The 26685-nt window shown below is 45.7% G+C and overlaps 1 protein-coding gene and 1 pseudogene across 2 annotated transcripts in view; both read right to left on the bottom strand.

Annotated features, from left to right (window-relative positions):
- Window positions 1-6733: 6733 nt before the first annotated feature.
- LOC147256765 (uncharacterized) lies at window positions 6734-7971 on the bottom strand (annotated as a pseudogene). Its single transcript, XR_015117395.1, has 2 exons — window positions 7364-7971; window positions 6734-6977 (listed from the first exon to the last, which is right to left on the bottom strand). The product of XR_015117395.1 is annotated as an uncharacterized LOC147256765 (transcript).
- The window catches only part of LOC147256764 (uncharacterized), a 61637-nt gene continuing 42830 nt past the window's right edge, over window positions 7879-26685 (bottom strand). Inside the window, exons 4-6 of the mRNA XM_086210345.1 lie at window positions 19168-19234; window positions 18199-19029; window positions 7879-7977 (exon numbers count right to left, since the gene is read on the bottom strand). Of these exons, the coding sequence (XP_086066471.1) occupies window positions 7973-7977; window positions 18199-19029; window positions 19168-19234 (903 nt within the window). The 3' untranslated portion in view covers window positions 7879-7972. The remainder of the gene's footprint in view (window positions 7978-18198; window positions 19030-19167; window positions 19235-26685) is intronic.

Here is a 26685-nt window from a genome sequence, read left to right as displayed (position 1 = left end):
ACCTGCTCTACTAGGAGGAAGGTTCTACACTTGCTCCTTGAGGAATGAGGTTCTACACCTGCTCTACTAGGTGGAGGTTCTACTCCTGCTCTACTAAGAGGGAGGTTCTACACTTGCTCATTTAGGAATGAGGTTCTACACCTGCTCTACTAGGGGGAGGTTCTACGCCTGCTCTACTAGGAGGGAGGTTCTACTCCTGCACTAATAGGGGGGAGTTTCTACTCTTGCTCCTTTAGGAATAAGGTTCTACACCTGCTCTACTAGGAGGGAGGTTCTACTCCTGCTCTACTAGGAGGGAGGTTCTACACCTTCTGAACTAGGAAGGAGGCTCTACACCTGCTCTACTAGGAGGAAGGTTCTACACCTGCTCTACTAGGAGGGCGGTTCCACACCTGCTGAACTAGGAAGGAGGTTCTACACCTGCTCTACTAGGAGGGAGGCTCTACTCCCGCTCTACTAAGAGGGAGGTTCTACTCCCGCTCTACTCGGAGGGAGGTTCTACTCCTGCTCTACTAGGAGGAAGGTTCTACACCTGCTCTACTAGGAGGGAGGTTCCACACCTGCTGAACTAGGAGGGAGGCTCTACTCCTGCTCTACTAGGAGGGAGGTTCTACTCCCGCTCTACTCGGAGGGAGGTTCTTCTCCTGCTCTACTAGGAGGAAGGTTCTACACCTGCTCTACTAGGAGGGAGTTACCACACCTGCCGAACTTGGAAGGAGGTTCTACACCTTCTCTACTAGGAGGAAGGTTCTACACCTTCTCTACTTGGATGGAGGTTCTACCCATGCTCTACTAGGCGGGAGGTTCTACACCTGCTGAACTAGGAGGGAGGCTCTACACCTGCTCTACTAGGAGGAAGGTTCTACACCTTCTCTACTTGGATGGAGGTTCCAAACCTGCTGAACTAGGAAGGAGGTTCCACACCTGCTGAACTAGGAGGGAGGCTCTACACCTGCTCTACTAGGAGGAAGGTTCTACACTTGCTCCTTGAGGAATGAGGTTCTACACCTGCTCTACTAGGTGGAGGTTCTACTCCTGTTCTACTAAGAGGGAGGTTCTACACTTGCTCATTTAGGAATGAGGTTCTACACCTGCTCTACTAGGGGGAGGTTCTACGCCTGCTCTACTAGGAGGGAGGTTCTACTCCTGCACTACTAGGGGGGAGTTTCTACACTTGCTCCTTTAGGAATAAGGTTCTACATCTGCTCTACTAAGAGGGAGGTTCTACACCTTTTGAACGAGCAGGGAGGTTCTACACCTGCTGAACTAGGAAGGAGTTTCTTCACCTGCTCTACTTGGAGGGAGGTTCTACACCTGCTCTACTAGGGGGGAGGTTCAACGCCTGTTCTACTAGGAGGGAGGTTCTACTCCTGCTCTACTAAGAGGGAGGTTCTACACTTGCTCCTTTAGGAATGAGGTTCTACACCTTCTCTACTAGGGGGGAGGTTCTACGCCTGCTCTACTAGGAGGGAGGTTCTACACCTGCTCTACTAGGAGGGAGGTTCTACACCTGCTCTACTAGGAGGGAGGTTCCACACCTGCATAACTAGGAAGGAGGTTCTACTCCTGCTCTACTAAGAGGGAGGTTCTACACTTGCTCCTTTAGGAATGAGGTTCTACACCTTCTCTACTAGGGGGGAGGTTCTACGCCTGCATAACTAGGAAGGAGGTTCTACACCTGCTCTACTAGGAGGGAGGTTCTACACCTGCTCTACTAGGAGGGAGTTTCAACGCCTGCTCTACTAGGAGGGAGGTTCTACTCCTGCTCTACTAAGAGGGAGGTTCTACACTTGCTGCTTTTGTAATGAGTTTCTACAGCTTCTCTACTAGCGGGGAGGTTCTACACCTTCTCTACTAGGGGGGAGATTCTACGCCTGCTCTACTAGGAGGGACGTTCTACACCTGCTCCAATAGGAGGGAGGTTCCACACCTGCACAACTAGGAAGGAGGTTCTACACCTGCTCTACTAGGGGGGAGGTTCTACGCCTGCTCAACAAGGAGGGAGGTTCTTCACCTGAGCTACTAAGAGGGAGGTTCGACACCTGCTGAACGAGGAGGGAGGCTCTACAACTGCTCTACTAGGAGGAAGGTTCTACACCTGCTGAACTAGGAGGTTGGCTCTACACCTGCTCTACTAGGAGGAAGGTTCTACACCTGCTCTACTAGGAGGGAGGTTCCACACCTGCTGAAATAGGAAGGAGGTTCTATACCTGCTCTACTAGGAGGGAGGTTCTACTTCTGCTCTACTAGGACAAAGGTTCTACACCTACTCTACTAGGAGGGAGGTTCTACTCCTGCTCTACTAGGAGGGAGGTTCTACTCCTGCTCTACTAAGAGGGAGGTTGAACACTTGCTCCTTTCGGAATGAGGTTCTACACCTGCTCTACTAGGGGGAGGTTCTACACCTGCTCTACTAGGAGGGAGGTTCTACACCTGCTCTAATAGGAGGGAGGTTCCACACCTGCATAACTAGGAAGGAGGTTCTACACCTGCTCTACTAGGAGGGAGGTTCTACACCTGCTCTACTAGGGTTGGAGGTTCAACGCCTGCTCTACTAGGAGGGAGGTTCTACACCTGCTCTACTAGGAGGGAGGTTCAACACCTGCTCTAGTAGGAGGGAGGTTCCACACCTGCATAACTAGGAAGGAGGTTCTACACCTGCTCTACTAGGAGGGAGGTTCTACACCTGCTCTACTCGGGGGGAGGTTCAACGCCTGCTCTACTAGGAGGGAGGTTCTACTCCTGCTCTACTAAGAGGGAGGTTCTACACTTGCTCCTTTAGGAATGAGTTTCTACACCTCCTCTACTAGGGGGGAGGTTCTACACCTGCTCTACTAGGAGGGAGGTTCTACTCCTGCTCTACTAGGACGGAGGTTCTACACCTGCTGAATTAGGAAGGAGGCTCTACACCTGCTCTACTAGGAGGAAGGTTCTACACCTGCTCTACTAGGAGGGAGGTTCCACACCCTCTGAACTAGGAAGGAGGTTCTACACCTGCTCTACTAGGAGGGAGGCTCTACTCCCGCTCTACTAGGAGGGAGGTTCTACTCCCGCTCTACTCGGAGGGAGGTTCTACTCCTGCTCTACTAGGAGGAAGGTTCTACACCTGCTCTACTAGGAGGGAGGTTCCACACCTGCTGAACTAGGAAGGAGGTTCTACACCTGCTCTACTAGGAGGGAGGCTCTACTCCTGCTCTACTAGGAGGGAGGTTCTACTCCCGCTCTACTCGGAGGGAGGTTCTACTCCTGCTCTACTAGGAGGAAGGTTCTACACCTGCTCTACTAGGAGGGAGTTACCACACCTGCTGAACTTGGAAGGAGGTTCTACACCTTCTCTACTAGGAGGGAGGTTCTACACCTTCTCTACTTGGATGGAGGTTCTACCCATGCTCTACTAGGCGGGAGGTTCTACACCTGCTGAACTAGGAGGGAGGCTCTACACCTGCTCTACTAGGAGGAAGGTTCTACACCTTCTCTACTTGGATGGAGGTTCCAAACCTGCTGAACTAGGAAGGAGGTTCCACACCTGCTGAACTAGGAGGGAGGCTCTACACCTGCTCTACTAGGAGGAAGGTTCTACACTTGCTCCTTTAGGAATGAGGTTCTACACCTGCTCTACTAGGGGGAGGTTCTACTCCTGCTCTACTAAGAGGGAGGTTCTACACTTGCTCATTAGGAATGAGGTTCTACACCTGCTCTACTAGGGGGAGGTTCTACGCCTGCTCTACTAGGAGGGAGGTTCTACTCCTGCACTACTCGGGGGGAGGTTCTACACTTGCTCCTTTAGGAATAAGGTTCTACATCTGCTCTACTAAGAGGGAGGTTCTACACTTGCTGCTTTTGTAATGAGTTTCTACAGCTTCTCTACTAGCGGGGAGGTTCTACGCCTGCTCTACTAGGAGGGAGGTTCTACTCCTGCTCTACTAGGAGGGAGGTTCTACACCTGCTGAACTAGGAAGGAGGCTCTACACCTGCTCTACTAGGAGGAAGGTTCTACACCTGCTCTACTAGGAGGGAGGTTCCACACCTGCTGAACTAGGAGGGAGGTTCTACACCTGCTCTACTAGGAGGGAGGCTCTACTCCTGCTCTACTAGGAGGGAGGTTCTACTCCCGCTCTACTCGGAGGGAGGTTCTACTCCTGCTCTACTAGGAGGGAGGTTCTACACCTATGGATGTATTTAACATTTGAACTGCTGCTCCTGTGTGGTTTCCAGTGTGATTGGGAATCAAAAAGATCCTCCTATTACCAAGGTGTTGCAGGAGCTACTGGCAGTGCCGACCTGCTGAGGCACAGCGGACCAGGATCAGTGGTCTCTCTAAAATTGTGGTGTTGAGGCTCAACTGACACTGGAAACAGTGATGCCTTGGCCATCACTGGAGCGAATGGTTTGTGGAGGGGAAGGATGCATGACCTCCAGGTTTGAGTCCTCCAGTCAGTGTGTGTGTGTGTGTCTGTGTGTGTGTGTGTGTGTGTGTGTGTAGGTGTATGCATGCGTGTGTGTGTGTGTGCATGCCTCCCTCGTTCTTGTTACCTCATAGAGACCTTTTCTGCTGTAAACATTACAGCCTTACCAGGACCCCTGGAAGGATGCCTGTTCTAAGAAAAGTATTCATAACATCCAGGATGTGATAGGAAACACTGTTAGCACCCCCTTTGTATTATGGAGCAGGATCAGTCCTGGAGGTGCAGGAGTGACAGCGGTTCTAAGGTTCTGTTTAGCAGCTGCACTGTAAAAAAAGTCTGTAGAAATTACAGTAAAAAACTGTCAAATGGCAACAGTTGAAGGCCGTAAAATCTAAAATTGTATATCGCCGTCGTAAATACATTGAATAACTGTAAATCAAGGAACAATACATTACTGTAATTTTTACAGTCGTAATATGTAGAAAAGATTCTTTCTGTGAAAATTTACAAACATGGTAAAATTCATGGGAAAATACCATAAAGTCACAGAAGAGAAATCATTGTAAAATTGACGGCATTATTCTGCTTAAATTAAAGATTTTGCTGATATTTACATTTTAGTTTACAGTATAAAACTGCTAAACATTCTGCAAAATCTTACCTTCATTTTTACAGGAAGAACATTTTATGTTAATATGGTCCAGAGGCAAATTCAATTTATATAAGGGAAACCTTTTGAATGATTTCAAAAGCATCTCCAAACATCTGACTGATTTTAGAGGCGTCTCAAAACATGATTTTAAAAGCATCTGAAAAATAGCTGATGGATTCTAATAGCATCTCAAAACTGCTACATTTAAAAGCATCTTAAATTATGGGAATTATTTTAAAACTGTCTCAAAACCTGCTCAAAACTGAGCAGAAGTTGTATTTCCCCTCTGCAGCTTGGGGATTGTGCCTTAGTTGACATTAACGTGCCGAGTTTCAAATCAGCCAATCAGCGCAGGGTATCCGCCTCCCTCCGGGACCCTCCGGACTTGACATGGTCTTGGACTTCACCGTTAGAAGATCATCAACTATGTTTACCCGTCTTAATTTCACAAGGAGTTCTTTTTCAGATGGGTCTAGTGATGCTGGAAGACTGCTTGAAGATACAGGCCCATCATTCAATGTAGAGTGCTGCAAGATAAGAAAAAGAAAGAGAGAAATCAGATGTGTTTATTGATTAATCCATTAGTGAAAGGAAAATGAATCAACATCCGTGGCAATCAATATATGAATTAGCATGCAAAATGGTAATTATGTTGTGGTTCTAGATTTGTTGCTTTTCTGTTTTATATGACATTACATGGGCCATCTTTTTTATTTTAAATTTTTGGATGAAAAAGTGATTTCAAAACATCAGCTTTGGATCCAAAAGGAAGAGGTGACAAATTGTCACTGTTTTTTTATGTTTGCAGACAGAATAACTGGGAAACCTTTAAAGGAATTAGTAATAATTGCAGTAATATTTTGCTTCAACTGGTATATTATAACTGTTATAACTTAGACCTACACTATACCTGCTGAGAGTCCAAGTCATCTGGAGTCCAGGGAAGGGTGGTGTCAAGATCAGCATCATAATCATCACCAATACTGGGTTCAAAGTTTACTTTAATGTCCTCAAGAGATGCTTGTATGGCAAGGGCAAGAGGGGTATCGGATTCATCACTTAACATCTGTTCTGTGTCCTGATTTTAAATCGGGATCAAAAACTCCGCTTCAGATCCATGCCTGCTTGTTGATTGCTGAGTGTGACTGTCAGGATCATCAGAAGATAGCTGCTGCAGGACCTCTGTGTCACTCATCTCAGGAGTTGCTCGTCTTGATCTTGATTTGATGATTGTTCTGGCTCTCTGTAGATCAGGGGTGTCAAACTGATCCAGTAAAGGGCCGTGTGGCTGTAGGTTTTCATTCCAACCAAGCAAAAGCAACACCTGATCCAACCAATGAGCCATGTGGACACAGCTTGATTGATTTAAGTAGATTCAGGTGTTGCTTTTGCTTGGTTGGAATGAAAACCTACAGCCACACGGCCCTTTACTGGACCAGTTTGAGACCTGTGCTGTAGATAATAATATGAAAAACAAACAAACATATACTTATTACCTTATCTCTGCGGCTTTTTGGTATGTGAAAAGTTAACATCAAACTCAAAACCTTTGCCTTCTTCTAACATCATAGCTGCAGTTAAAATTTATTATGGATTTGTTGCTTGCAACAAAAGTATGGTCTCTTAAACCCTATCTCTGTATCCTCATAGACTTTACCAGTGACATATTCTAAACACAGATGCTCTGTCATGCAGATGTAGACTAAATACCACTACAGGAAACTATAAAATTTGATCAATCAATTTTTGTTTGAATTTTAAAAAGTATTGTTTGAGCACTTTGGCACAAATTAATGTACATACAATGCAAGTTCCAAACTTTATATCTCAAAGTTTTCATGATTTACCTGCATTGAGCCACTGGGGTCTGGGCCTCTCCTTGTTTTGATCCTTGAGGACTGTCTCTACATTGTCCTAGACTATAAAGAAGTCAGTGATAGAGGGAGAGAGAGACTGATGGCATCAGGTAAGCAGAGCAGTAGAGTCATTTACCTACTGCTCCACAAAATGTACCTAATGATATTTTGATAAATACATTGTTTAATGTGGTCTTGATGTTTCCCACTGTGCATGTTGTACGTTTTCTATAACTGCCCCTTCATGCACAGTGTAAACCGAGCTAGATTCATTAACAAGATCAGCCAGGATTTTAATGATAATTGATATTCTCTGTCCTACCTACATATATACAGGTCAGCTGATGCACAGTTTCCAGATTTACAGTTAAATTATTTCAATACAGACATTATGGATAGATTTAGAGCCCCCATCAACCAAAACAAACATTAAAAGAGAAACAAATTACCTTCTTTGGTCTCTCATATGTGGACTCGGAGTCCGACGATTCATCAGAGATAAGCATTACATCTTTAGCCTTGGAGCTTGTGTAGACCCGCATCATTCCTAGTTTACTCTGTTCGTAAAGCTGGCCCACTGTTACTTCCGGGGATACTACATTGTGACTATAATCCCGAATATCAAAGTCAAAGTCTTCCATTGGTCCTTTGGATGAATGTCCACTTGGAAAAACAACTCTTTGCCTGTCTCCAGCAGCTCGCCCATGGTTATTGATTTCTGGACCGACAGATGCCGTGTTCCACCTCCATTTTTTGTTCTGACTTGATGATAAGTGCCGCTGTCAAAGTTGAGCCATCCCATCTCAACACGCCGGGTGACTTTGACAGCAAATTTATTGCCAGCAAGACGATCTCTATCTCTGATGGAGTTTTCCCGTCCTTCCTCTAACTTGTGTCTTAGGTTCTGCAAGAGAGCAGACCTCACTGTCTCCGTTCGTGCCCAGTTTTCATTTGTTAGAGTTCTCTGACGACAAAATGCTTTTAGTGCAAGTCGGTCCCCATATCTTGTGATATACTGTCCGAATTGCTCATCTGTCATAACACCTATGACGTTGATGTCAATCTGTAAGAAGACAGGCAAGCGTCAGAAAAACAGCAAGCAAAACAGCAAGCTATAGCAGTTAATAACATACAAGGTAGAGAAAGCTTGGCTAAAGCTAACTTTAGCCTGTAGGGTACATATGTATGTAGGGTACATATGTATTTCTAATTCATATGTCTAAAATTAACATTTATATTTACCTTATCGTCTTTCAGTTGGTTAATGACACTATCCGGTATATTTCCGGTTTTCAGGAAAGACAGCAGGTCATCCTCTGCAGCCATCCTTAGTGATTAGCCCACAGGCTAAGTTTACGACAGGACGCACGTCGATTCCGCTGCCGTACATGGGCGCCTGAAACTTTCATGTGCGCACTTGATAGTTTCACGTGCGCAGGCAAAACTTTCAAGTGCGCACCTGAAATGTTGAATTTTTTTTCCCCCATGTCCCTTTAGGGTCTCCGTAGATATTTTATTTTTTATTATTATTTTTATTAAGTACATTTTTTGAACCACAGCTGCCTGTATTTTACCGAAAATTTGAACTAGCTACAATAAAGTACCGTAATATATGATACAGTTTCTGTTGTGTTTATTACTGAGATAGACTGTTATTTTGACAGGAGATTACTGTAAACAGGTATTTTTGCAGCAAACTACCTTAAACAAGTAACAGTTCTGTTCTGCAAAATTTACAGTTGCCAAAACAGCATACCGTAAAGTCCTCTACATTGTCACTGTGATTTTTACGGTGAATTTCTGGCAACCACAGCTGCCAGTATTTCACCGTATATTTTACGGATTTTTTCTTAAAAAAATAAATTAATAAAATTACTACCTTTTATAATGAGGCTTTTACAGTTTAATAATGTCTTGTGACCAAAGTTTTTCAGTGAAATTAAACGAGATTACATGTAAAATAAGCAACCACCAAATGTAAATTGTACAGTAAAAATGGCTGTAAATAATGGCATGGTCATGTTAATTTGGCTGAAAAGGGATGCTGAATTTACCAGTTCAGTGCGTCAATTTTACAATGTTATTTTGTAAATTATAACAGTTTTAAGTTGTAAAATTTACAGTTTGTTCTCTAATATGGTTTACATTCTGCAGTATTTTTTTACAGTATTTTTCTGGCAACCACAGCTGCCAGTTTATTTCCACAAAAACAACATTTTTTTTTTTTACAGTGTGGTCAGTATGTGGGCAACAGGGTTCTAGAGGTCCTTGTGTCTTCTGGGAAAGTACTTGTCTCCTGCTGGGTGTTCATCTTTGTTACAGGCAGTCATGGCTTCACATGTCAGTCACATGATAATTCAGTTTTCCTCCATTTTCTCTGTTCGTGATTAAACACTGACTGACTCTAATGGTTGACATCATTTGACTGAGTGGAGAAACAGATGACTCTTCTCCACTGAAATGTTCCACCATGCCGTTCAGACAGCTGTCTGTATCACTTTATGACCTCACAGCATCAAAGAGAACACAGTGGAGGTGAGAGCGAGGTCATCAGCTACTATGTTCATGAGATTACCTCATCGTATTTGTGAGATCAAAGGCATGATGACCAAATACATCCGGGCAGGGCCTTGGCCTCACCCTTCCATCCTAAGCAACTTCCTACGAACCTGAGACACTTAGAAAAAGTGGCTTGATGCTTTGATTTCCATCACCATCGATCACAGAACAAGAGGACCTCAACACTAACTGGAGCATCAGCTGTAACACTCATATTACAGGTACATTGGAGTGTTAATTCAATATAAAACACTTACTAAGATTGCATTTCATTGCTATTAGACTTTTACCCTATTTAGCTTTATCATCATTTTACTAGCAATTGGATTCTAATTATTTCTATGCATTAAACATCATGAAAATTTCCAGTTTTTCCTTTGAGTTCACATTTGAGTTGTCCCAGGCAGAGGAATGCAACTAAGCTTCCCTCCTAATTTCCACCCATCATCGTCTTCTGCTTATTCCTACATTGAGGGTCGTGGGGGGGGGGGGGGTGGAGCCTATTCCAGCATCTACGGGCGAGAGGCGGGGTTCACCCTGGACAGGTCACCAGTCCATCGCAGGGCCAACACAGAGAGACGAACAACCATTCACACTCACATTCACACCTACGGTCAATTTAGAGAATCAATCAGCCTCATCCCTTCTTGACGTCTTTGGACGGTGTTTAGTTCAGTTTAGTTTATTTATATTTATACAGCACTTTTCATACAGAGACTGCAACACAAAGTGCTTCACAGAAATAAAAGAAAACAGGCAACATGAAATAAAATATAAAACAATACAATAAATAAATGTTAAGAACCCGGCCTTCCCAACCCACATGACCACATACATGCATGCACCATCCCCCACCCCCTCCCTACACACACACACGCACACACACAACCACACACTGACTGTCAGTAGGAACATGGCAGGACACTGAAAATCCTAGTGAGGAGAGACCACCTATGGGAGCCGTCCTCACCGGGAGGTGCCACAGCCCACAACCACAGGGAGCGCTGCCACCGAGACCCCCTGACCCGGACAGACCAGGTACACTCCACATATAATGCAGAGCCCCCCCAGCTCTCCGGTCCTGGACGATCCCAAGGACGACGCCCCCGCGGGTGGACCAGACACACCTCCCAGTGTGGAGAGCCCACACCAGGAAACACTGGAGCTAAAAACTAAAGGACTAAAAGACTAAAAGAAGGTAGAACATGAAAGAACAGAAATTACAATAATATTAAAATATCAGAATGACATAAAATATATATATCTAAAATCTAAAAGTTTAAGAGCTAATAAAAAAGTAGAATAAAATAATTAAAAGACAAAAGTAACAATAAGATATCGTGATAAAATTAAAGGATAAGAGAGACAAGTCAGTAAAAAGCTAAGCTAAAAAGGTGAGTCTTGAGCCTCCTTTTAAAAACATCAACAGTCTCCTGATGTTCTCTGGCAGGCTGTTCCAGAACTTTGGGCCATAATGGCTGAAAGCAGCCTCCCTGTGGGTTTTAGTTCTGACTCTTGGAACGACTAAAAGGCCGGTGCCTGAGGACCTCAGGGTCGGTGAAGGTTGATATGACAAAAGCAGTTCAGATAAATAAGATGGGCCAAGACCATCAAGACACTTCAAAACTACTAAAAGAACCTTAAAATCGATCCTGAAGCACACGGGGATGCAGCGATTTTATAACCGGTGTCATGAGCTCCCGCCCTCTGGTCCTCGTCAGCACACGTGCTGCAGAATTCTGGAGTCATTGTAGATTATAGATGGTTGTTTTGGGGAGACCAGCGAGCAGCAGGGCATTACAAGAATCTGAACGACTGGAACTAAAAGCATGCATCAGCACCTCCGTGTTGGCCTGAGAGAGGAACGGGCGACTCTGGCTATGTTCGTAAGATGATAAAAATCTCTCTTAGTTATGTCCTTGACATGTGGAATGAAATTCAGCTCAGAGTCAAAAATGACGCCCATGTTCTTTACAGATTGTGAAGGTTTAAAATCTTCTACTTTTGGTAAAAGTTCCTCTCTCTTGCCTTCAGGGCCGATGATTAAAACCTCAGTTTTGTCCTGGTTGAGCTGTAGGAAGTTCTCTGCCATCCATGACCTGATATCTAAGATCCACTTAAAAGGGTCTCACTAGGCCCTGTGTCACCAGGAGACACGGCGAAGTTCAGCTGCGTATCATCAGCGTAACTGTGGAAGCTGATGCTGTGACTCCTGATGACGGCCCCAAGGGGAAGCATGTATAGATTAAAAAGATCGATCTGAGAGACAAGAACTGAACCTGTTAAAAACAGTACCAGAGAGGCCCACCAGGTGTCTGAGTCTGTTTAATAGAATCTGGTGATCTACTGTATGGAAGGCAGCGCTCAGATCCAGTCGCACCAGGACTGTGAGTTTTTTTTATCAGCGTTCCCCTGATATCATTTAAAATCTTTAAAAGAGCTGTCTCGGTACTGTGGTTCGTCCTAAAACCAGACTGATACTTCTCTAAAATATTGTTACTATTTAAGAAATAATTTACTTGGTTAAAAACTAGTTTTTCTAAAATTTTACTTAAAAATGGTAAGTTGGATACAGGACGGTAGTTATTAAAGGCATCAGGACCCAAGTTGCTCTCTTCAGAAGGGGCTTCACCACCGCCGTTTTAAAGGCAGTGGGGAAGACACCCGTCTGAAGAGAGCAACTTACAGTCCTTAAAATCTGTTCCTCAAAGAATTCACAAAATGTTTTTAAAAGTGATGTGGGAATTGGATCTAAAAGGCAGGTTGTTGGGTGAACTTGGGAGAAAACTCGACCAAGTGTCCTTGCATCGACCAGGGCATAACTCTCCAGGGTTTCCTCAGGTAAAAGCAGCTGGTCAGGTGTGTTAGAAATCACATTGTGATGAGTTAAAAGACTGGATCTGATATCATCGACTTTACTTCCGAAGTGGTCTGCAAAGTCCTCACAGAGGGCGTCTGTGGGGGTCTTAAGAGATTTATTAGGGCCTTCGCCTGAGGTACCTTCAGGCGAAGGCCCTATTATGTTTGCTCGGCAGAGCAACACATTAGCAGCACTAAAAACACCCACTAATCAGTGTCCCAGCCCCCCCAAACCCATAAGACAGCTGGGCCAGACGGCCTGGAGCCGGTTTTCACATACACACCCATTCAAAACCTGGTCCTGGACTGTTCTTGCTATCAATGAGCGCGCGCAATATGAGCATTATGAGCATCATCTAATTTCACCCCCTGAACATGCATGAAATTCGCTGAAATTCGGCACAATTGTCCGGTCTGGCTAAACATTCACTAATCAAAAAGAAAAACACAACAAAAATCTATAGCACCACCTAGGGAGCCACACAACTACAAGATAATTTTTTATAATTTGGAGCGCTATAACTCCTCCCACGAATGTCCCACAAACATAGGACCAACACCGTTGGACTCGTCTCATCAAGACCAACAATTCCTACAATCTGACCCCTCACCTATCTACAATTCTACAATTCTACAATTTCATTTAGCAGACGCTTTTGTCCAAAGCGACGTACAACACAAGCAAGAATTTAGACCTAATTAAGGAAAAGTCCATAGGAAGCGCAAAAGTGCTTCAGTTGTGATTTGGTCACAGGTACTGCCATCTAGTCTCCATGTTCTCCCCATGTCTGCGTGGGTTCTCTCTGGGTACTCCGGCTTCCTCCCACCGTCCAAAGACATGCAATTTGGGGACTAGGCTGATTGGATTCTCTAAATTGACCATAGGTATGAATGTGAGTGTGAATAGTTGTTCGTCTCTCTATGTTGGCCCTGCAATGGACTGGAGACCTGTCCAGGGTGTACCCCGCCTCTCGCCCGTTGACACTGGGATAGGCTCCAGCCCCCCTGCGACCCTTAATGTGTAGGAATAAGCGGAGGATGACGATGGATGGATGGAGACATACAACATCACACAGCACAGTTAGTGCTACATAATCACTAAGTGCTGGGTCTTGGACCCTCTGACTTATTCTACCCCAAAGAGGAGAAGAGTCAGGTTAAGTGCCTCGGTGCTCTCTGAACAATTGAGTCTTCAATTGTCTCTTAAAAGTAGCAAGGGACTCAGCAGAACGCACAGAGTTGGGTAGTTCGTTCCACCATTTGGGAACAACAGAAGAGAAGAGTCTGGCTAGAGATTTGTAGCAGCGCTGGGCTGGAAGCACCAGGCATCTTTCGCATGCACAGCATAGTGGGCGAGAAGGAGAGTAGACCTGGATCAGGGATTCCAGGTAGGCTGGAGCCGTTCTTGTGATTGTTTTGTAAGCAAAGAGAAGTGCCTTGAATTTGATCCTGGCTGCCACTGGAAGCCAGTGAAGAGAAACCAGCAGCGGGGTGACATGTGCCCTTTTGGGCTGGTTGAAGACCAGACGTGCTGCTGCATTCTGGATCATCTGCAGAGGCTTGAATGAGCCTGCAGGGAGGCCTGCCAGAAGAGAGTTGCAGTAGTCAATGCGTGAGATGACAAGAGCCTGAACCAGAAGCTGTGTGGTCTGTTGGGTCAGGAAGGGTCTGATCTTCCTGATGTTGTAAAGGGCATAACGGCAAGACCGAGAAACTGAGACCACATGAACCTTAAAGGTCAGCTGGTCATCAATCATGACACCCAGGTTTCTGGCTGAGTTTGTGGGCGCAAGTAGGCTCGAGTCAAGTTGGACAGTGACCTGAGGCTGAACAGATGGACAAGCTGGAAAGACCATAAGTTCAGTCTTAGAGAGATTCAGTTGAAGGTGGCGTTCCTTCATCCATGTGGAGATATCAGCCAGACACGCTGGTATACGATCTGAGACCGTTCTGTCATCAGGTGGAAAAGAGAGGAGAAGCTGAGTGTCGTCAGCATAACAGTGGTAGGAGAAGCCATGGGAGCGGATCACTGCACCAAGTTAGGTGGTGTACAGAGAGAAGAGAAGGGGACCAAGCACTGACCCCTGAGGAACCCCAGTCGATAGGCCATGTGACCTAGACACCTTTCCTTGCCATGACACTCTGAAGGATCTGCCTGTGAGGTAGGACTTGAACCACAACAAGGCAGAACCAGATATGCCGAGCTCAGAGAGTGTGGAGAGGAGAATGTGATGGTTCACCGTGTCGAAGGCAGCAGACAGGTCCAGCAGAAGTAGGACAGAGCACTGACCAGCAGCTCGAGCTCGTCTCAGTGACTCAGTGACTGACAGGAGTGCAGTCTCAGTGGAGTGGTCACACCTGAAGCCAGACTGAAAAGAGTCAAGTAGGTTGTTGTTCCACAGATGTTCAGAGACCTGTTTAAATACTGAGCGCTCCAGTATTTTTGACAGGAATGGCAGAAGTGATACTGGCCTGTAGTTTTCAACCTTGGCGGGGTTGAGATGAGGCTTTTTGAACAGTGGGGTGACACGGGCCTGCTTAAAAGTAGCAGGAAAAATGCCAGTTTCCAGGGAGGAATTGACAATGTGTGTGACTACAGGTTTGATAGTGGGCAAAATGGTCTGCAGGATGCTGGTGGGTATTGGATCGAGAGGACAAGTTGTAGGTTTTGAGCTCAGGAGAAGTCTGGAGACTTCATCTTCGCTCAGGGAAGCAAAGGAGAAGAGTGAAGCAGCAGTGGAAGGTTGGTGCTGACTGGACTGGTCAGGCTCAGAGAACTGGTTGCTGATTGCAGCAACCTTTTCAGTAAAAAAGGAGGCAAACATGTCTGAAGTCAGCGCAGTGGAGGGCTGAGCAACTGGAGGAGAAAGCAAGGAGTTAAACGCCATAAACAGTTTTCTGGAATCAGAAGTGGCACAGATCTTGTTCTGATAGAAGGCTTTCTTAGCGGACTGTAAGCATGAGATGAAGGAAGCAAGTTTCTGTTTGTATAAGGACAAGTCAGTGGGTTCTTGGGATTTACGCCACTTTCTTTCTGCTGCCCTGAGTCCAGCTCTTTGTTCTCTCAGAACTTCAGAGTGCCATGGACTTGGTTGTTTTTTCTTGGCTGGTTTGGACACCAGGGGGCAGAGTTTGTCCAGAGAGGATGCCAGAGAGGAACAGAGTGTTTCTTTAACCTCATGAACAGAAAGTGAGGAGAAGTGCGAGTGGTCAGGCATGACAGAGTTCACCTCATCAGACAGCTGTGCTGCTGTGAGGGATTTCAGGTTTCTGCGGAAGGAAACCGTCTGTGTGGGTGTCTGCAATTGTGGAAAGGCAGCCGCAAATTTGACCAAGAAATGGTCTGACAGGTGGAGTGGGGTAACTGTCACATCTGTTATGGAGCAGTTACGCGTCAGTACCAAGTCAAGGACTTTACCAGCTTTGTGGGTGGGAGGAGAAGGAGCTAGTTTGAGTGCAAAGGAGGAGATGAGTGCCAGGAAGTCATTTGCCAGAGTTCAGTCAAGGTGAATGTTCATGTCTCCCATGACAATCAGTGGTGTGCCATCGTCAGGGATGTCAGAGAGTAACATGTCCATCTCAGAGACAAAGCCATCCAGATTACCCCCTGGTGGGCGGTACACAACCAGAACATATGCTTTGATGGGAGCAGTGACACTTAAAGCATGCTATTCAAATGTTGTCTCGCTGTTCGACGGGCGTAGTGCAGAAAAAGACCAGTTCTCAGGAATGAGCATGCCAGCACCGCCTCCTCGTCCAGTAGAGCGAGGGGTGTGGCTTAGTGTGGCGGACTCAGAGAGTGCAGCTGGGGTAGCAGTGTTTTCTGGGCGGATCCATGTCTCAGAGTTTCATCAGTGGACTGATGAATTCTGTCTTGTTGACTGCGGACTGACAGTTCCAAAGACCAAACGTGACCAAGTGTGGGCTGGGACCACTTTCTGGGAGTGCGGACAGGTTTTGCAGATTGCGTTTCCGGTAGACTGTACGTTTTTTCCGATTGCCAACAATGACCGGGATGTGTGTGGGACACATTGTACGATAAACTTAGGTCGGACAGGCGGCAGCAGTAGTCCGTGTCCTAGCTCGATGGACTCGCGCAGGTAGAAATCCCGCCCCTGTTAATTTCACTTAGGAAACAAGCAATAGAGGGTGTGACCCGCGTTAGCTGACCTCACCTATTGTTGCAGAGAGAAACCGAAACTCCAGTGCCAAGCACCTAACGACCCACAACACAAAAACAAAACCAAGCAAGTTTTCAGCTTACCTAAAATGGCTCAACCTTCTTCTGTCTAAGATTCAGTGCTTGTTTGCTGAAATTCAGATTATACTCTCTTTATAAACTAGGCTTATTGTGAAATCCCGCCCCTGTTAGATTTCACTTGGAAAACAAGCAATAGAGGGTGTGACCCGTGTCAGCAACAACAGAATGTCCACAAATTAGACAAAACTGTATAAATCAGGACTTTTTTTACTCCCCCAACAAAATCTATCTCCTCCTATGGCATTAATGCTATCGCGTCCAAACTTTCACACATTCATCACACAACTCTGCTCTTCAAAAATCTTTAAAGGTTTTTTTATGAATCGCTCGGTTTGGATTTTACAAGCCGTCAAAGTGGGGGAGACACGTTTCAGCTTCCAATGGAAGCCTATGGGGAGATGGTGTCCTCTCAGGGTACATACTGTCAAACAAACGCTTCTCACGTCTACACCATCCATCCCACTGCTCTAACAACCACACCACTGCATTCCTGACAAAAACCCCTCCAACAACATGGTATTCTGTGTCCCTCTTGACCAGCGTATGCCGACTTCTTCCTCTTGTCCCCACTCCAATCCTGGTGCTCCTCCTCTCTCGCCACTCTAGCACAGATCAAAGACAGAGCAGTGGGGAACGGGTTCTTAAAGGGACAGCTCTCAGCTCTGCTCTCACTCTCTGATCAGACTCAGGCTTCTAACTCCTCAACTACAAGGCCTCCACACTGGACCAGGACACCCTGGGATTCAGGCCAGGGGCTCAGGCCCTAATTAGCTTTAGCTTTAATTAGCTTTCATTAAAATTGGTGTTTGTTAAAAGATCGATGGCATAAAAAAGGAATTTCTGATTGTTTTTATGCTCTGTGATGAGTTTTGAAAAATGGGAGGTTCTTTTCTTTTTGACTGTATTATTGTTATTTTTGAGTTCTTGCTGCAGTATTTCAAAATTAGCCATTAGTTTGGTTTTCTCCATTTTCGCTCTGCACTCCTGCATTTTCTCTCTGTGGGAAGAAGCCGGAGTACCAGAGAGAACCCACGCAGGTACGGGGAGAACATGCAAACTCCACACAGAAAGATCCTGTGCCCAAGCCGGGACTCGAACCCAGAACCTTCTTACTGTGAGGCCACAGTGCTGACCACTGCACCACCTCCCTCCTAATTTATTTTAGTAAATTAAAACAAAATGGCAATAAAATATTCACCATTTACCAATCTTTGAAAAATAGATACTGACCCATGTTTACATATTTACTGCCTCTATAAACTGTTCTGCCCCTGAGCTGCTCAATTTCACAGGAGTTGGTTTGGAGGAACAATTTAGATTTGGGATTCAGTGTTTTTGATGAAATGCCACATTGCAAGCTTTTATTATTTTTCTGATGGAAGAGTACATTACTCATTCAGTCATGGACCACAAGAGGTTTTCACAGATTCTGGCTGATAAACGGAGTCATTTAAGCGACCCCTGGAGGAAAAGCTGCCACTAGGCTCTGCACTTAGTACTCTAGTGAGCTCTTCTACTTGGTGGTGTGAAGAGCCTGATGGCGGATGAGGTTGCTGAGGAAGGAGAAGTTCTTGCCACACTTGGAGCAGTGAAACCGCTTCTCACCTGTGTGTACGCTCTGGTGGACCTTCAGGTTGGTGGAGGTAGAGAACTGCTTTCTGCAGTGGGGGCAGGGGAATGGCCTCTCGCCTGTGTGGACCATCTGGTGACGCTTGAGGCTGCAGAACTGGCCAAAGCTTTTCCCACACTGGACACACTGGTATGGCTTCTCTCCAGTGTGGATGCGCTCATGGATGCGTAGCTGGCACTGGTGTGCATAGCGGCGTGAACAGAAGGTGCAGGTGTAGGGGAGACCAGGCTCTTGACTTAGACGAGGGAACAGATCATAACGATGGGTGTGACTTGAAAAGATGTCCTTCTGTTCATGTCCAGACCTACAAATCTGGCTTTGCTGTTGTCGGGAGTCAACAGTTGCCATGGTAACAGGGGGGTTGTTACAGGTAGAAAAGTAATCCCTGCAGGCAACATTTCCCTTCAACATCAGCTCACTTGGTGGCTCAGTGACTTGGATACACAGCAGCGGTTGATACTGAGATGTCCCACTGGTGTTTCCCTGAGCTAGCAGGGTGGTGTGCCCCCCTCCTATTCCCTCACCAGTAACCCCTACAGACAACAATGCTGCACTATAGCCTTCCTCTGCTTCACATGGAGGTGAGTTGGTCACTTTTAGCTCAAGCTTAGACGGAGAAGTCACCTGGTGTGTATCACATTTAGACTTGTGGAGGACAGAGGAGACAGGGATGGCCCTTCTGTGGTTCCATGGCGTACTTTCAGAGATGGTGTGCGACAAGACTGTTGAGCAGGATGGCCACTGTGTATCTTCAGTCCCTCGGCCGTCCTGCCACTCCAGTAGTGGCTCAGTGGGACAATGTCTCGCTGGGGATGACACCATACAGTTAGAGAGAGAGAGTTAGAGAATTAGAGAAGCCTCAACTTTGACCATAGAGCTGCTGTACCATCCCTCACTGAGTCCTGGAAAGCAGCTTTAGGAAAGACAGAGGAACAAGTAGATACCTGGCACTTCATCCACGTTCCCCTCCTCGCTTGGAGGGCTGCTGCTCGCTTTCAGACTTCCCAAACCCTGGAGAGATGAGGGAAGTGTTAACATAGTTGTACTGCAGAGCCAGATGGACACGTTCGTTGTATGTTCTTGTTTGATCGGACACAGTAAAGTAGAGAATTACAAATCGATTAAATGTAAGACATTAATTTTTGTAGCTAAATTAACTCTCTCAAGTGGCTGGTTGTTTTTCCCTCCTTTGGCTCATTTTTACTGTAAAAAAAAAGTCCTGTGTCTCTCTAGAAACTACACGAACACAACTAGGGATCAGTAGAGCTCAAACATCTCCTCAAAGCAGAGGAATCAAGTTGTGATGCCTTAAATGAAACATGACAAGATGAGTTCATTTTCTTTAATAATGTGTTCTTTTAGAATGTAAAATGATTCTGAAGCTGATTAGGTATACAGTAGCTGCTTAGAGAGAGGTAGTCACTGCTGTTAAGCCCATGTTGAAATGTAACTGCTCCGACAGGTGTGAAACAAGCCTTGCTCTTTTCCTCTACACCTGTGATGAAGTAACTTTTAGCAGATTTCAACTCAGTGATAGATGTAGTAAGTTGGTGTCAGTCCACACCATCAGCACAGTGTTGTATTGTTGTATTGGGTGACATCGGGTTAACGTTAGCAAGCTAGCTGTATTCACTATTGGTGATTATCAATTATGCTACAGACATAGCAACATCCATTCCGATGGATGTCTGGGCAACGGGTACGAGGCAGAGGATCCAATCACAAAACACCTGGAACATAATGAGTACTAGCCAATCAGATGCAGGGTTGGGCAGGTCTTCCCGATGAAAAAATACTGCTGCTGAACCATAGTGCCCAACAATCTATGAATAAATAAAGTGTAGTAAGTCTATACGGGGATAACGGAGTTGATTTAACCTTAGATGAGAGACAGAGTTTCAGAAGAGCCGATTTGAGTTGAATAATTCAACTCTGATGGTAGGGCAGCACAGTGGCGTAGTGGTCAGAACTGTTGCCTCACAGCAAGAAGGTTCCGGTTTGAGTTCAGGCTCAAGCACCGGATCTTTCTGTGTGGAGTCTGCAAGTTCTCCCTCTGCCTGCGTGGGTTCTCTCGGGTACTCCAGCTTCCTCCACAGTCCAAAGACATCAAGAGGGACCAGGTTAATCCAGACTCTAAATTGACCGTAGGCGTGGCTGGGAGAGCCAATGGTTGTCTGTCTCTATGTGTTGGCCCTGCCATGGACTGGTGACCTGTCCAGGGGGAAGGCTGCTGGGATAGGCTCCACCCCCACCACCCTCAACAGGAGAAGAGGGGGAACATGGAGGGATGGATGGAGTTATGGATGGATGGAGGGATGGATGGATGAGTCTTTAAATTCTCGAATAACACATATTCCAATATAATTGAAGTCTTTCATCATCTTCAATGGGAGACCCATATGATTAAGTTTTAAGGCATTTTTATCAATAGGGAATAGTTTGCTTTTATGTAAATTGAGTTTATATTCTGAATACTGACAGAAAAACTCCAAAACAGTGAAGGCTTTGTGTACAGAAGTGGCTGATTTTGAGATAAAAGTCGTCAGCAGATGCTAAAACCTTTATGTTCAACCCCCCCCCCCCCCCACCCACCCACCCATATCCTCCTGTTGTCATGCAAGGCAATTGCAAGAGGCTTGATGGCAATTGTGAAAAGGAGTGGGTTCAATGGAAAACCCTCCATTACACCTCCATTATCTGTGCATACACCAGCAATAAGTGGCTTTGCTGTCATCCCAGGCAGTTGATTGGCCATGAGTTTGCCTGTTTTTTTTATCCATGTTCATAACAGATACATTAGCCTGAAGTTATTGTCTTTCAACTAGGTGAGAGGTAAAAAGATTAAATTCCATCTGAAGTTTCAGGCATTCCTTGTACAATTCAGGAGAGGGTGAATTTGAGTATTGTCTATCTATGTTTAAAATCCGGTTAGCAATGTCAGTCTGTTTCTGCCTTGAACACTGCTTTTTATATGCTGCAAATAATATGATTTCCCCTCTTAAAAAGGCTTTCATGGCTTCCCAGACTGTTTTACTGGACACATCTGCTGTTCTGTTGATACTTAAAAATGTTTTAATATGTGTAGAATGTGTGTGGAAAAGCTCTTTTCCACACACAACGGCGGATCTAGTTTCCAGTGCCTCCTTGCAAACAGTCTGGAAAGGCCAGTGCAAGAACCTGGTTTGATCCTCGACCATCAGCCTCCACCATCAGTGTGTGTGTGTGAATGGGGTGAATAAGATGACGCTGTAAAGAGCTTTGCGAGCCACTAAGGTAGAAAAGTGCTTTATAAAATTGAGTCCATTTACCACGAGCTGCTTCAGACTTTATTTCTGTCCTTTGGTGGGACAGCCCAACTATCTCAACATCAGAAGAGCAAGGAGAGGCAGAAAAGGAAATTTGCGCACCTCCAGTCTCGCCTCGACCGGGAACGAGAAGCAGAAGGCCCAACCCCAGCGGACTCACAGGACAGGTGGATAAGGAACTTATCCAACAGGGAGCTCACCAGTCCTGAGAAACGCGTCCTTGCCAAAGGAATGAACTTTGCTGTCACCCCGAAACATCTCCCGACGGTGGACCTCATCACTGCCACAGAATCCGCCATCAAGAAGAACAACCTCTCCACCACAGAAGCAGATGAACTACGACTCAAGGTCACAGCGGCCCTCTCCGAAGTGAAGGTCCCCTCTGCCAACCTCTCGGTCAAGGAAAGGAAGGCCTTGAATGCACTGAGCAAAGATGAGAACATCACCATCCTTCCGGCTGACAAAGGAAGATGCACGGTGGTCCTTGACACAACTGACTACCAGGACAAGATCAGTTCTCTTCTCAGTGACATTCACACATATGAGACCTTAAAACGCGACCCCACCAGCAGCTATAAGAAGAAAGTGGTGGAACACCTACAGAAGCTGCAAAAGGGGGAAATCATCAACCGCTTGGAGTATCACCACCTGTACCCCGGAGACGCAGTTCCACGGATTTACGGCCTCCCCAAAATCCACAAGGAAGGTGCCCCGCTCCGACCCATTGTCAGCAGCATAAACTCCGTGACGTACAACATCGCCAAACACGTTGCCACCATCTTAGCCCCCTTGGTAAGGAAAACCCCCCACCACGTCCAGAATTCCATGGACTTCATGAACAAGGTTAGAGAACTCAAGCTGGACCCAGATGAGACCATGGTGTCCTACGATGTGACCTCCTTGTTCACCTGCGTCCCTACCGTGGAGGCTGTGGAAACAGTGAAGAAACGCCTACAGCTGGACAACACCCTCAGCAACAGGACCAACCTCAATCCGGACCAAATCTGCCAACTTCTGGACCTTTGCCTGAACACAACTTACTTCCAGTACAGAGGGAAGTTTTTCAGGCAAAAACACGGCTGTGCCATGGGTTCTCCCGTATCTCCTATCGTGGCCAACCTCTACATGGAAGAGGTGGAACAGAGGGCCCTGACTTCCTTCAGTGGACCCTCCCCCACCCACTGGTTCCGATACGTTGATGACACCTGGGTGAAGATCAAGGTTCAGGAGGTACAACCATTTACAGCACACATCAACTCGGTAGACGTCAACATCAAGTTCACCAGAGAGGATGTGAAAGACAACCATCTGCCGTTTTTGGACTGCGACGTCTACGTTCAAGAGGACAGGAGCCTGAGGGTGGATGTGTACAGGAAACCCACCCACACTGACCAATACTTGCTTTTTGACTCTCACCATCCTCTGGAGCACAAGTTAGGTGTCATCAGGACGCTGCAACACCGAGCGGAGACCATCCCCACCAGCGTCCAAGGCCGGAAAAAAGAACAGCAGCATCTGAAAAGAGCACTTAAAACTTGTGGCTTCCCAGACTGGACCTTTGTAAAATCCTCTTCCAGGTCCAGAAAGGAGGAGAGCGAAACTTCCTAACGACCACCCCTGAAACTCCCTGACACCTCACAACGACTGTCGTTTGGGGAGGCCAGGTGAGTCTCGGGAGGGCCGTTTCCACCACAATAGCACTGACCACTCCCACATAGGTTTATAAGATGGAGTTTCCACACTCTTCACTAGAACTGAAGAAGCCTCTCGGATGAGAGGTGAAACGTCTTCAAGATAAACTTACGTCCAGTTGACCAGATTTTACTTCGCTTCGATCGTCCTTTGGTGGTTTAACTCCTTAACATTACAGCTAATCAAATTGAGATTACCCTTCATCTAAATTACTTACACAGTGGAAATAAACTGAGTAGAAGTGCAGTATAAGAAAAGAGGGGGGCTATAAGAAAAATAATAATAATAAAGGGCACACATCAATTTGCCAGCTATTACCCTGCTAACCAGCCCAATCGAGACCCAAACCCCTGACTCACATAATACTTTAAATAGCAACCTCAGCAGGACCCCCTCCGTTCTTATCATAAACATCCCAACAAAATTACTTCCTGTTTATAACTCCTACATTTTCAACTGTTCACCCTATGACAAACACATGACATAAATTGAAAAACACATCACAAAAAAATAATGTATGAGCAATAACAGTATCACAGGTTAATATTACTTCCTATTGCACTTTCAATTTAAGTAGTCCCCCCAAAGTAAGGCTGTTCACAATTCATAAAAGATAAAGGTATTTCAAAAAGTCAAAGGAGATGGCCATCTGTATTTTCCTTTGGCTTTGAATTTGTCCTTGCTCGTGATCTTACAAATAAGACATGGGGAGATAAATCTGAAAGTAGTCTCAGGCAGGTGCATCGTTAGACCTGGGCATTCAGGGCTTTAGCCCCTGATCTCTTGATAAAAGCCCTGGATCGGTGAGCCTTAAAAATGTAGGCCTACATATAATAAATTGCCTAATGATGAAAATCACCATGAGCAGCAGCCACAATTGCAACATTGTTACTAAAGCTGACCTGACCTGGCTTTTTATGACTCCAGTGACTCAGGGACTCCCACTCCATGCAGGACATCCTAACAGCCCTGAAGGCTCCTTCAGCAACAGGCTCCTTCAATCAAAGTGTGTGAAGGAGCCTGTTGCTGGTCCTTCCTTCCTGCAGCTGTCTGAGTGTACAACCAGCAGCTGTAGAACCAGCAGACCACACACCCACCAGGACCTTTTCATAGTGCAGTATCACTGTACATACACATATATTTAAAACTGTACATACTCCACTGCTGTACATACTTGAATAGTAATTGGTTTAAAGGTGTTATAAAATGAGCTTCTACATAGTTACTTGATTACTGCTCTGTTTTTTAACATCCCCTTTGCAGCAGCATGAGGCTGCAGTCTCAGTCTGTTAGAAGCTGCAGGGGTGGAATGGGCCACAGGCTGCTCTGTCTCAACCCTCAGGTATGTGCTTTGTTTTTAGCTGTGAAGCCTCCCAGCGAGCACGGCGCGTTACTTATTTAATGAATTGTACTGCTCTCTCCCACCTTAATTGTCCCCACAGGAATAAATAAAATTACTGCTGTTAATGTGTTGCTCTGCCGAGCAAACAAAATAGGGTCTTCGCCTGAAGTACGTTCAGGCTTAGGCCCTAATTATCTGAATCCGAATCGGGCAGACCGAATACAACCTTTGAGCCCAATGGAGGCCAGTCAGATGTCAGGGAGTCAGGTGCGAGGATGGTTTAGAGCTTCCAGCTGGTCAGCAAGACTGGCTTGTTGTAATACAGAGAGTCTGGTAAACTGCAATACTGTACCATTACTCCTTACAATCAAACTGCCAACAAGCCTCTATATACAATCAAGGCTGAAATGGAATTACCCCCCCCCCCCCCCCCGTAAAAATGTGGTAGGCATTTTAGAGGAAAGTTGACATACAGGATTTTTGTAAGTTCATTTGAGCCAAATGCAAAAAACATGTTTGATAATCCTTTGTACATTTCACATACTCCTTGCAGGAGGCGGAACTGTGCCAAGCCAGATTCAGCAAACAGCAGTAATGCCTGAAAATGCTAATAATTGAGTTGCATAAACATGATAAATCCCAGCTGTTCTTCATGAACAGGTTTCCTGAGCAGAGCAAATCAGCATAATCAACACCCCACATACAATACGGGGTCAGCTGTTTTGTTTTAGTTATGCATTGTTATCTCCTGTTATTTAGGGGAATTACATTTGCAACGTTGACTCAAGTTGAACTTACACACACAGTGACCTCTGACTTGACTCTGGTTTCCTTCTTAATGTGCATTATCCAAACGGGATCTGCTCCCACAGACCACACTGGAAACAAACTGAGTGCTGTACTGCAGCGGTCTGATCACCAGGCCTTGGACTGGTGCTGGGCCGTGGGTCGTTCCAAGTTGGGCTGTGAAACAGGTTGGCCCACATTTGGAGACCATTCATTGTGTCATTCTTGGTGAAGTGCTGACTGGTAAGAGCCTGTCACCTGAGCTCAGCCAGGTGATGAGGGAGATAGGTGGAGTCATAAATGATGTCACACACAGAGGTGGGGAATTTGGTTCTTTTTACGGATTTGAGTCTTTCTGGGTCATTCCCTGAATAGATCCTGGTTGACAAGTCGTTTGAATCTGTCACGTTCGAGGTTTGAGGGATGATTGAGACCCAAATGCAGACAGTAGGGATGGTGCAAAAAGAGGTTTATTAGGAGAGCTGTACGCTGAGACGGGGAGAGCTGGAGGCTAGAGACGGATGACGGGAGACTGGAAACTTGACAACTTGAGGCGACTTGACAACTTGAGACTGGAAACTTGAGACTGGAAACTTGAGATGACGACGACAATGACAGCAAAAGACGTTAGTGAACTGTGACAACTAGAATACTGACAACAAGGACGACGACTACCGTAACAGCGAAAATGACCCAACAAGGAACTAAGGAGACACACAGGTTAAATACAAGAGGGGAAACAAGACACAGGTGGTGGAATCACCCAGGTGAGACACATGAGGTAATCACAGGAGGGAGGTCAGGAAGACAGGACATGACTACAAAATAAAACAGGAAACACGAGACAGGGATCGTGACATAATCACTTGAGTCAGTGTCACAAAGAGTGTAATCCCGGATGACACACGGCCAGAACGCCCACTGTCGACACCTGCCCCGAGGAGCAAGGGGACTCGTCGATGAGAGCGCTGCAGGAGAAGGACAGTCATTAAGGCAGCAGGGAAGGGATTAACTTTCATGTTTATTTTTTGTATTGAATCAAAGAAAAAGTCTGTCATGTTGTGCAACAGGCCCACACGCATTCATTTTACAAGCATGATCATTTCATTTAATGACATTGCAAACTATTGTGAACACAAAGTTTTGCTGCGTTAATTTGGAGGTGAAAAAGCTGCTTAATTTTTGGCGATAGTCTGAATTCTAGAATTTCACTCCAGGTCTAACCCACTCTGCCATTATCAACGGAACTGAGCAATGTTTTGTGCTATTGAAAGTTCCGGAGCTCAGACGAATCTGTTGTTTCTCGCTATTGAGGAAATTCCACTGATTCAGTCAGG

Source organism: Aulostomus chinensis, chromosome 8 (genome assembly GCF_037954235.1).
Source record: "Aulostomus chinensis isolate RoL2024-O1b breed Wild chromosome 8, RoL_Achi_v1.0, whole genome shotgun sequence".
Lineage (NCBI taxonomy): Eukaryota > Metazoa > Chordata > Actinopteri > Syngnathiformes > Aulostomidae > Aulostomus > Aulostomus chinensis.
Note: the sequence above shows the minus strand (reverse complement) of the source record. Positions and strands in the feature narration are given on the sequence as shown.